The 12,256-nt window shown below is 45.0% G+C and overlaps 1 protein-coding gene across 1 annotated transcript; it reads right to left on the reverse strand.

Moving 5' to 3' along the window:
• Positions 1-1,497: 1,497 nt before the first annotated feature.
• LOC105463757 (homeobox protein NANOG-like) lies at positions 1,498-10,631 on the reverse strand. The gene is made up of 4 exons (XM_011711030.2): positions 9,725-10,631; positions 5,731-5,993; positions 3,136-3,222; positions 1,498-3,000 (listed from the first exon to the last, which is right to left on the reverse strand). Exons 1-4 carry the CDS (start codon positions 9,756-9,758, stop codon positions 2,584-2,586), a joined length of 801 nt encoding a protein of 266 aa, XP_011709332.2. The 5' UTR covers positions 9,759-10,631; the 3' UTR covers positions 1,498-2,583.
• Positions 10,632-12,256: the final 1,625 nt, after the last annotated feature.

Here is a 12,256-nt window from a genome sequence, read left to right on the forward strand (position 1 = left end):
CCTGACCTCAAGTGATCCGCCTACCTCAGTCTCCCGAAGTGCTGGGATTGCAGGTGTCAACTGCTGCACACAGCCTTTCTTTGGTTTCTTGGTGACTGTGGGTTTTACTACCTTCTTCCCTAGGTCTTCACCTCAACTTGAATATTGACCTATTGGATATAGAAAACAAGTCGTTATTTCCACTAATAGTTAATTTCCAAAAGCAAATTAAACAGTGAAAACCAGACACCAATCTCTTTTTTTTTCGCTCATCTCTCACTTCCTTTCTTCAGCCCCCAGCTTGATGCTTTCATCATAAGAGATGCTTCAAGCCTATGTGCAACTCAAAATCTTCCCTCTCTCAGATCTCAGACCTCAAGCCAGGTATCTTTCCTCAGCCTCTCAGTAACCCTACAGTCATACTTAATATCCCCCAAACCAGGGAAGGCCTTGTAGATTCCATCAGTGCTGCCCACACAGCCATCACACACGTGTTAACTCCCACCGGGTCCCTGAACAATTCCTGTGCTCATTAGGTCAGTAAAACTGGCTCCATTATCTACTCAAGGTTATCCTTTCGGCCGGGGGCAGTGGCTCATGCCTGTAATCCCAGCACTTTTGGAGGCAGAGGCAGGTGGATTACAAGGTCAGGAGATCGAGACCATGGTGAAACCTCGTCTGTACCAAAAATACAAAAAATTAGCCAGGCGAGGTGGCCGGCGCCTGTAGTCCCAGCTACTCAGGAGGCTGAGGCAGGAAAATGGCGTGAACCCGGGAGGCGGAGCTTGCAGTGAGCCGAGATTGCACCACTGCACTCCAGCCTGGCAACAGAGTGAAACTCCGTCTCAAAAAAAAAAAAAAGATTATCCTTTCAGCAGCTGGAGGGTGGTATCTGCCACATCAGATTTCTCATCAGGATAATAGAAATATAAACTACTCCCATGTTTTGTAGCTGAACAATCTGAAGCAAAGAGAAGATATTTCTATTTTTTTTTCAAATTTTTTTCCAAAATTTCTAGGCTCTGAATTACCATTTAATATTTCCTCAAATTTATTAGAGCTTCATTATCTGTCCTTTGTAAGAATCAATAATTTTATTAAAATGTTAGTGACACACCATCTTAAAAAACAAAAAAGGTGGAGTGCAGTGGCTCACACCTGTAATCCCAGCACTTTGGGAGGCCATGGCAGGCAGATCACTCAAAGTCAGGAATCTCAATCTGTTGTGATCTCAGCTCACTGCAACCTCCTGCAACAAATTGTTGTATTTTTAGTAGAGACGGTGTTTTGCCATGTTGGCCAGGCTGGTCTCGAACTCCTGACCTCGTGTGATCCACCCAGCTCAGCCTCCCAAAGTGCTGGGATTATAGGCATGAGCCACCTTGCCCAGTCACTTACTCAATTCTATCCATTTTTTGAGGCAGGGGACTCACTGCTGCCCAGGCTGGAGTGAGCCCTCCAGGACTCAAGCGATATTCCTGCCTCCCAAGTAGCTGGGACTACCATGGGCCTCCACATTCAGCTTTTTCTATTTACTTCTAAGATAGCCGTCTTCTCAGCTAATTTACTCCCTCACCCCAACCAAAAACTTAACAAAGATTTTTGTTTAAGCTGTATTTTTACTGATTGAAACACTAGGAGAATTCAGGCCAAAGTCAACTAAAGGAAAAATGGTTGTTTTATTCATTAGTGCTTAAACCAGCCAAAGTAGTACTGATGTCATAATGCAGCAAACACAAGACCTCTTCCACAAATATTAGCATAATCAACAAAATAGGGGCTATAGTAAAACAGAGCCAAAAAGGGCTGAGGAAATCAATGAAGTATGTTACAGCTTAACCCTTCACCCTTCGCCTCAATAAGGTTTTTATTTTATTTTATTTTATTTTATTTTATTTTATTTTATTTTATTTTATTTTGACATGGAGTCTGGCTCTGTTATCCAGGCTGGATTGCTGTGGCACCATCTGGGCTCAGCCTCCTGAGTAGCTGGGATTACAGGTGCCTGCCACCACGCCCAGCTAGTCTTCGTATTTTAGTAGAGACAAGGTTTCACCATGTTGGCCAGACTGGTCTCGAACTCCTAACCGGAGGTGATCTGCCTCCCTTGGCCTCCCAAATAGCTGGGATTACAGGAATGAGCCACCGCGCCCGGCCTCAGTAGAGTTTTTTAAAAAATAAGCAAAGCCTCCCAATTCCAAACAATAGGAATATATTTTCATCACACCAATTTGTACTTCTATTTCTTATTCTTATTTTTTTCCTTATTCTTGAGGTTAGATTCTAAACCCTAAAGGTACCCAAACTAGTATTAGATCTAGTTATCTATAGCCAGAGACAGCTAGTATCAAGTAGTCTTTAGCAGCCAAGGTTATTAAAATGCCTTTTCTCCAGGAAGATCCAATAGGAAAAAAAAAAGAAAAAAACCTCTCTGATTAGGCTCCAACCATACTCCACCCTCCATCAAACTGACTGGATAGGCATAATGGAAACCGGAACACGTGGTTTCCAAACAAGAAAAATCCTATCAGGGAGGGGAGGAGGGAAAAGGAAGGTTCAGCCAGTGCCCAGACTGAAATTGAGTAATATCATTTTCACTCATCTTCACACATCTTCAGGTTGCATGTTCGTGGAGTAGTTTAGGAGTAAATCCACAGTTTGTGGAGTACTCAAATACCTAGTCGTCTGCTGTATCACATTAAGGCCTTCCCCAGCAGCTTCCAGGGCAGCCTCCAAGTCACTGGCAGGAGAATTTGGCTGGAACTGCAAGCAGGACTGCAGAGATTCCTCTCCACAGTTAGAGAAGGGACTGTTCCAGGCCTGATTATTCCAGGACTGGGTGCACCAGGTCTGAGCGTTCCAGGAGTGGTTGCTCCAGGACTGGATGTTCTGGGTCTGGTTGCTCCAGGATGAATTGTTCCAGGTCTGGTTGCTCCACATTGGAAGGTTCCCAGTCGGGTTTACCAGGCATCCCTGGTGGCAGGAAGAGTAGAGGCTGGGGTAGGTAGGTGCTGAGGCCTTCTGAAAGAGAGGGAGGGATTAACGGAAAGGGTACAAAGACAACCAGCACTGTCTGTGACTGGAGTTGTGTGTTTCAGGGATGGACAAGATTGAAAGATCACTGAAGGGAAAGAACAGAATAAAGTTTCCTGTTACCTGAGTCACACCATTGCTATTCTTTGGCCAGTTGTTTCTCTGCCACCTCTTAGATTTCATTCTCTGGTTCTGGAACCAGGTCTTCACCTGCAGGAAAAAGTGACAGAAATTACAAAATATTAGTAATACAGATGTTCCTTGAATCAAAGAATATCACTAACTTTTATTCCTGGCGAGGCGCCATGTCTCACACCTGTAATCCTAACACTTCGAGAAGCCAAGCTGGGCGAATTGCTTAAGCCTAGGAGTTCGGGCCAGCCTCACCAAAATGGTGAAACCCGGTCTCTACAAAAATTTAAAAAATTAGTCCGGCATACTTGGTGGCTCACGCCTGTAATCCCAGCACTTTGGGAGGCCGACGCGGGCGGATCACGAGGTCAGGAGATCGAGACCATCCTGGCTAACTCGGTGAAACTCTGTCTCTACTAATTATACAAAAAAAAAAAAAATTAGCCAGGCGTGGTGGCGGGCGCCTGTAGTCCCAGCTACTCAGGAGGCTGAGGCAAGATAATGGCCTGAACCCGGGAGGCGGAGCTTGCAGTGAGCCGAGATCACGCCACTGCACTCCAGTCTGGGCGACAAAGCCAGACTCCCTCTCAAAAAAAAAAAATTAGCCAGGCATAATGGTGTGTGCCTGTGGTCCCAGTTACTCAGGCACAGAGATGGAAGGATCACTTGCACCTTGGAGGTGGAGGGTGCAGTGAGCCGAGATTGCACAGCTGCATTCCAGCCTGGGCAACAGAGAAAGACTGTCTTTAAAAAAAGAAGAAAAAAGAGAAATGACCATTTTCGATAAAAAAATAAAGGTTAAAAACAAAAGAAACTGGAGGCTGCTGGCAGAAAGAAAAAAAGGAAAAAGAAGAGACAGTTTTTATTTTAATGAGAACCAGTGTAAGTTAGGAATTGTCCTAACCTGAAAAGTGGAGTTACGTCTTTTTTTTTTTTTTTGAGACGGAGTCTTGCCCTTTTGCCCAGGCTAGAGTGCAGTGGCAAGATCTCGGCTCACTGCAACCTCCGCCTCCTGGGTTCAAACAATTCTCCTGCCTCAGCCTCCTGAGTAGTTGGGATTACAGGCAGCCACCACCACGCCGAGCAATTTTTTGTATTTTTAGTAGAGACGGGGGTTTCATCATGTTGGCCAGGCTGGTTTTGAACTCCTGACCTCAGGTGATCTGCCTGCCTTGGCCTCCCAAAGTGCTAGGATTACAGGTGTGAACCACCGTGCCCAGTCCATAATTCTTTTTGATAAAGGGAATGTTGGAAAGATTTTCACAATATTGGTCTGTGCAAGAAAAGAAACTGGTTAAGTTATATCACATTCACATAATAGATATATAATGAAAGAAAGAGGTGAAGAACCTTCCAATGTGGAGCAACCAGACCTGGAACAATTCATCCTGGAGCAACCAGACCCAGAACATCCAGTCCTGGAGCAGCCACTCCTGGAACGCTCAGACCTGGTGCACCCAGTCCTGGAACAATCAGGCCTGGAACAGTCCCTTCTCTAACTGTGGAGAGGAATCTCTGCAGTCCTGCTTGCAGTTCCAGCCAAATTCTCCTGCCAGTGACTTGGAGGCTGCCCTGGAAGCTGCTGGGGAAGGCCTTAATGTAATACAGCAGACGACTAGGTATTTGAGTACTCCACAAACTGTGGATTTACTCCTAAACTACTCCACGAACATGCAACCTGAAGATGTGTGAAGATGAGTGAAATTGATAATTACTCAATTTCAGTCTGGGCACTGGCTGAACCTTCCTCTCCCCTCCTCCCCTCCCTGATAGGATGTTTCTCGTTTGGAAACCACATGTTCTGGGTTCCATTATGCCTATCCAGTCAGTTTGATGAAGGGTGGGGTAATGGTTGGAGCCTAATCAGAGAGGTTTCTTTCTTTTTTCCTATTGGATCTTCCCTGAGAAAAGACATTTTAAAAACCTTGGCTGCTAAGGACAACTTGATAGAAGCTGTCTCTGGCTATAGATAACTGGATCTAATACTAGTTTGGATATATTTAGGGCTTAGAATCTAACCTCAAGGATAAGAAATAAAAGTACAAATTGGTGTGATGAAGATATATTCCTATTGTTTGGGATTGGGAGGCGTTGCTCATTTTTTTAAAAAACTGTTGAAGTCAGGCATGGTGGCTCATGCCTGTAATCCCAGCACTTTGGGAGGGCAAGGGAGGCAGATCACCTCAGGTTAGGAGTTTGAGACCAGTCTGGCCAACATGGTGAAACCCTGTCTCTACTAAAATACAAAAATCAACTGGGCGTGGTGGCAGGACCATGTAATCCCAGCTACTTGGGAGGCTGAGGCAGTGAGCCCAGATAGTGCCACAGCAATTCAGCCCGGATGACAGAGCCAGACTCCATCTCAAAATAAAATAAAATAAAATAAAATATAAAATAAAATAAAAACTCTATTAAGGTGAAAGGCGAAGGGTTAAGCTGTAACATACATCATCTTCATACTTAAATTATTGCAAGAGAGGGTGTGCTAACACATACCACACATATCTGTGTGCATCCACAGAGATCTTAGCCATGCAAATTAGTCTGATTTTTGTTCACCTTATTGCAATGACAAAACAAGTCTACCTGTTTGTAGCTGAGGTTCAGGATGTTGGAAAGTTCTTGCATCTGCTGGAGGCTGAGGTATTTCTGTCTCTGAAATCTATCATTGAATACACACAGCTGGGGGGAAGAGAACACAGTTCTGGCCTTCTGTTTCTTGACCAGGACCTTGTCTTCCTTTTTTGTGGCACTATTCTCTGCAGAAGCGGATTGTTTGCCTTCGGGACTGGTGGAAGAATCGGGGCTGTCCTGAATAAGCAGATCCGTGGAGGAAGGAAGAGGAGAGACTGTTGGGAACAAATAAAAGGATGCTCTTCTCTAAAACTTTCTTCAAATATTAAAATATCCTGGTAAAAAAATTGTTTTCAAAGTACTTTGATAATTCCCACAACCCGAGATCTAGGTAATAAGCACCTTCTTATTTATTTATTTATTTAGAGACAAAGTCTGGCTCTGACGCCCAGGCTGGAGTGCAGTGCGGTGATCTCGGCTCACTGCAACCTCCCCTTCCCAGGTTCAAGAGATTCTCGCCAGGCGCGGTGGCTCACACCTGTAATTCCAGCACTTTGGGAGGCCAAGGCAGGTGGATCACCTGAGGTCAGGAGTTCAAGAGCAGCCTAAGCAACATGGAGAAACCCCGTCTCTACTAAAAATACAAAATTAGCCGGGTGTGGTGACACATGCCTGTAATCCCAGCTACTCTGGAGGCTGAGGCAGGAGAATCGCTTGAACCTGGGAGGTGGAGGCTGCGGTGAGCCGAGATCGTGCCATTGCACTCCAGCCTGGGCAACAACAGCAAAACTGTCTCAAAAAAAACAAAAAAAAAAGAGAGAGAAAGATTCTCATAGTAGAGACAGGGTTTCACCATGTTGGGCAGGCTAGTCCTGAACTCCTGACCTCAAGTGATCTAGTCGCCTTGGCATCCCAAAGTGCAGGGATTACAGGCGTAAGACACTGCACCCGGCCATAGCACCTTTTTTTTTTTTTTTTTTGAGACAAAGTCTCACTCTGTTGCCCAAGCTGGAGTGTAGTGGTGCAATCTCAGCTGGCTGTAACCTCCACTTCCCAGGTTCAAGCGATTCTCCTGCCTCAGCCTCCCGAGTAGCTGAGACTACAGGCTCGCACCACCGTATCTGGCTAATTTGCTTGTATTTTTAGTAGAGACACGGTTTCACTATGTTGGCCTGGCTGGTCTTGAACTCCTGACCTCGTGATCTGCCCACCTAGGCCTCCCAAAGTGCTGGGATTAGAGGCGTGAGCCACCGCACCCGGCCCATGATAAGCATTTTTTTTTTCTTTTTTTGAGACAGAATCTCACTCTGTCGCTCAGACTGGAGTACATTGGTGCAATCTCAGCTCACTGAACCTCTGCCTCCAGGATTCAAGCAATTTTCTTGCCTCAGCCTCCCGAGTAGCTGGGACTATAGGTGCACGCCACCACGCCTGGCTAATTTTTTGTATTTTAGTTGAGATGGGGGTTTCGCCGTGTTGCCCAGGCTGGTCTTGAACTCCTGAACTCAGGTAATCCGCTCACCTCAGCCTCCCAAAGTGCTAGGATTGCAAGTGTGAGCCACCATGCCCGGCCGATAAGCACCTTCTTAACCAACCCTGGACACTTCGGCAAGCTTTCTACCGTATTGAGCCAAGAAGTGTTATCGGTATTTTGCACATAGTGGACCGAGTTGGGAGAGATCTGTAACGGCATGGCCAATATCATTGCTAAGCAGGGATACCACTTTTTGCTTTAAATTGATGCTCAAAAGCCCACACACTGGCTGTTAATCGGTCAGAATGGAGATCCACCAATTCCCGCCTATTGCATCTCACCTTAAATCACTTTCTGTTTATGATCTTCATTGCCACCTAAGTGATTTTTTAAATGACATGAATCTGGGGATCCTATATTACCAGTATCTTGGCTGGGCGTGGTGGCTCACACCTGTAATCCCAGCACTTTGGAAGGTGGAGGCGGGCAGATCACTTGAGGTCAGGAGTTCAAGACCAGCATGGCCAACATGGTGAAATCCCAGCTCTACGACAAATTACAAAAATTAGCCAGGAGTGGTGGCACTAGCCTGTAATCCCAGCTACTAGGAAGGCTGAGGCAGGAGAATCACTTGAACCGTAGAGACGGGGGTTGCAGTGAGCCAATGTTGCATCACTGCGCTCCAGCCTGGGCAATAGAATGAGACTGTTGTCTCAAAAAATAAAAAATAAAGCCAGCAACTCACTGCCCAGCTCTCAATGCTAGAACCAGCAGGATATGTGAATTTTGATAGGCTTCTGTTTCAATCCAGGATTTTCCTTTACCAGCCCTCTGACCTCATCTCCAAAATTATTCCTTCGTTTATTAAAATGAGGTAACCAATTAAAATGGTCTAGCATAGGGCCTGGCATATACTGATTTTGTAACTAGAAATTAATTTTCTATACTACCTAGTTTCAGTTGTCACTTAAATATGTATTTGGTCTGCGGTGACCCCAGTGTTCAACTCTCAATTCTACCTTGCAGTCACAGAACAAATGAAAAAGCTCTAAAGCAGCAAAAATTCAGTCTCCTGCTTCTTGCAAGTAGACCTGAAAAGCAAAGGAAGTTGTCAACTATTGATTAGAATTGGGGGAAATCTTAAATATTAGCTAGCTATCCAAACTGACACTTGAAGTGTGCTAAAGAAAACACGCTCATTCCCAAACCCAGCACTGTATTTTTAACATTTGAAATTATAAAGGCAAGAACATTAACACGAAGTTTAGAAAAACTGAGTGAATAGCCTGGTGCAGTGGCTCAATATCTGTAATCCCAGCTGGAGAAGCACTTGAGGTCAGGAGTTCGAGGCCAGCTTGGGCTACCAAGTGAGACCCCATCTCTACAAAAAGAATTTTTAAATTAGCTGGGCACAGTGAAGCACGCCTCTCTTCCTAGTACTTGGTAGGCTGAGGCAAGAGGATCACTGACCCCAGGGTTGAGGCTGCAGTGATCCATGATCACACCATTGCACTCCAGCCTGGGTGGCAGAGCGAGTCCCTGATTCTCAAAAAGAGAAAAGCAGGGTGACATTCAAATCTAAGGCTCAAATATAGCAATCGTGTTTACTTACTCCTTTTCCACAACCTACTCTTTGCAACATTAGTCATAATGTAAATGCACTTTTTAAGCTATTTTACAGTGTCAGTGTTACCAATGGCATTCTTGGTAAAGTTGGTTCATTCTTAAGTTTTTGAAAACTACTGAAAAATTGATTTTCAAAAAAGTGGTAGTGGCTTAATGAGTATCCCGAGTATCCCCCACCCCTTGCAGCTACCAGTCAGAAGCCCGAGTACTAGCACAGGTTTTGAAGGCAAACTGGACTTCTAGCTACGTTCTATTTTACTGTCAGTAGACTAAACTTTCTGGAATTATCTTTACGGTAAAGTTGGGTCAACACTTCCCAGGACTTAGGAGAAGTACACATGGGAGGTGCTCCCAAACTCAGAGCTGCCCAGTAACATCCACAAACCCAGAGAATGGAGAAGAGCCAGCCGTTAGTGACGTAGAAAGAATTACACAAATTATATATTAATTACAGAAATCTCATCGTGATCTGCCATGCCATTTTTGGCAAAACAAAAACATCATGCTCGTCCCTGAGCTATGATGTTAGGTCTTCTGGTTAATTAGCAGTAACATCTTCTATAGCTGTGTGTCCAGTGCTATGTGAAGGTGTACGCATCACCTTCATTTAACTTTGTTTCTACCATGCCTAAGCCCGTAGGTTCTCAAATTTACTGCACTGTTCAGCTGCCAAATTCTGTGTCCTTCAACTCAGTGCATAATCCTGAGACCTGGGACACAGTTAAAAGGGCAGGTGCCACCAAGTTACAATTGAAATGGGTTTTTTCTCCAGAGGATTAGTTGATATTAACCACTTGCTTATAGTAATAGGGTATTAATGCTCAAGAGGGAAATGATCCCTTAACCCTCTCTACTTCCCTTTTCTCTTAAGGAACTTGGCCTTTCAAGGATAAATTTCTTTCTTACCAGTCTCTGTGTGAGGCATCTCAGCAGAAGACATTTGCAAGGATGGATGGTTTTCTTCAGACCCACAAACCGCAGGTGGAGGTGACCAGTCTTTACAGTCGGATGCTTCGGAGCAAGGCAGGTTTTATGGACAAGCTGGATTCACACTCATGTCATTATTGGAGAAGAGTAGGAAAAATTTAAGAAGTGGACTGGAAAAAAGGCTAAGATGGCTTTAAGACTTTTTTCTGGAAGATCTTAGAGAAATATGACCTCCAGGAGCGAAAGTATCAAGAATTTGGGATGAAGTGAGTCGCCTTCACAGCAACAGGAGGCAACCAGCTCAGTCCAGCAAAATGTTAAAAGCCTGGAGTCTCTAGATTTATAAAGAAAGTTCTATCACCCTTCGACCCACCCCTCCTGGCAGGCACACCCCCACCCTTGTGAATTCTCAATTAATCCCGTCTGCCAGTCTCACCAAGGCCATTGTAATGCAAAAGTAGCTGTGGAGTAACCCAGACGAGGTCGGGCACTAGAAAACTGGACAACAGAACCTGAAGACAAATCCAGCAATAAATACTTCTAGGTTCACCACGTTTCCAACTTTTAAATCAGGAATGATGATATTGTCATGTCTTTCAATATTACCTCATGCCCATCTTGTGTGTTTGGGGGGTTTTTTTGAGGTGGGAGGGAGGTGTGTTTTCCAAAGGAATAAAGTTTTTAGAGTTGGATTCCAGCACTAACATTTACGGTCATAAATAGTCTAAAGTGGCCGGGTGCAGTGGCTCATGCCTGTAATCCCAGCACTTTGGAGGGCTGAGGTGAGCAGATCATTAGGTCAGGAGATCGAGACCATCCTGGCTAACATGGTGAAACCCCGTCTGTACTAAAAATACAAAAAATTAGTTGAGCATGGTGGCATGCATCTGTAGTCCCAGCTACTCAGGGGGCTGAGGCAGGAGAATCACTTGAAGCCGGGAAGTGAAGGTTGCAGTGAGCTGAGATCGTGACACTGCACTCCAGCCTGGGTGACAGAGTGAGACTCTGTCTCAAAAAAAAAGTCTAAAGTTTTCCATTGTCCTTTCTATTCCCAAACCCAACATTCAAGAAACCTGGCCAGGTACGGAGGTTCACGCCTGTAATACCAGCACTTTGGGAGGCCGAGGTAGGTGAATCACCTGAGGTCAGGAGTTCAGGATCAGCCTGGCCAACATGGTGCAACCTCATTTCTACTAAAACACACAAAAAAATTAACTGGACTGTAGTGGTGGGTGCCTGTAATCCCAGCTACTCAGGAGGCTGAGGCAGGAGAATTGCTTGAACCCAGGAGGCGGAGGTTGCAGTCAGCCAAGATCGTGCCACTGCACTCCAGTCCGGGTGACAGAGTGAGACCCTGTCTCAAAAAAAAAAAAAAAAAAAAAAGAGAGCGAGAAAAGAAAAAGAAACCTAAGATTTCTTTCTCTTTTCCAATCTCCCACCCAGAAATGTAAACTGTTAGCAAGTCTCAATTATGTAATTTTTGAAGACACAACTCTGACTCATTCTCCTCTGCACTCTGCCCCTAAGGTCTGTACCCGGAGCAGTTGGCTTTGCTCCCACACAAGCTGACTTTTGTCATGCAAAGACTCCGACTGTTGAGAGTAAAAGTATTGCTGGGTGAGAAGCAAGGAGATGAAATGTGGCGTAATCTTTTTTCTTCTCAGACCTCCATTCTGGAGAACAGTCAGAACAGGGTCATCGGGGAGCAGGTAAGTGGAACTAGGTATATCATGCTTCAGGCAGGTAGTCCATGTCTCATTAGAAATAGGAAGATTTATTTTAAAAGGGAAAAACATGCCCTCCTGTCTTTCTTAATTAGCACAGTTTGGTAAGTGGGGGCTGTCAAGACCATCAAGACTCACCAAGGCTGAGCTTGCCCGCAGCTCTCCAAAGGGCAGGTACCAGAAGCTTTGTTCTTTGCTGAAGGGGGACTTTGCATAAAAGGCTGAGCTGAATTCCCCCATCCCCTGCTCCCTGTCCCATTGTGTCTAGGGTAAGAGTCTAGGGAGTGAAAGATCAAAGGGAAGGGGGCTGGTGGCTGGAAGGCCAACTTACTAGTTCTTTGCCAAGGAAAGCCATTTGAATACAGTTGAGGTTTAGGAAGCTGTCTGACTTCAGATTTGTTGGAACAGGCTGGCGTAAGGATGTGTTAAAATGAGCTAGCAATTTAGTAGAGTAGATCAAAACAGACCAAAAAGGCAATTATAATCTTGTGTGATAAGTACTGAAAAAAGTGCACTGGATGCTAAGAGAGTACAAATTATAGAGGTTGGGGTGGGGGAGGGATGGGCAGGGAAGACTGGACAATCTTCAGTGATCTGAGAAGGAAAAACGTGGAGAGAAGAGAATTCCAGAAAATTAACAGTTTGGGTAAAGGCACCAGAGAAAATGATGGGTTCCAATACTGTTGTTTAGCAGGACTCAAAGGCAGGGGGGCAACAGGAGGGAGTTGTGGGAGAGAACACGGCAACTAACACTTAGTGAGCAGATTACTATCAGAGTCTTGTGAAC

Source organism: Macaca nemestrina, chromosome 10 (genome assembly GCF_043159975.1).
Source record: "Macaca nemestrina isolate mMacNem1 chromosome 10, mMacNem.hap1, whole genome shotgun sequence".
NCBI classification, from domain to species: Eukaryota; Metazoa; Chordata; class Mammalia; order Primates; family Cercopithecidae; genus Macaca; species Macaca nemestrina.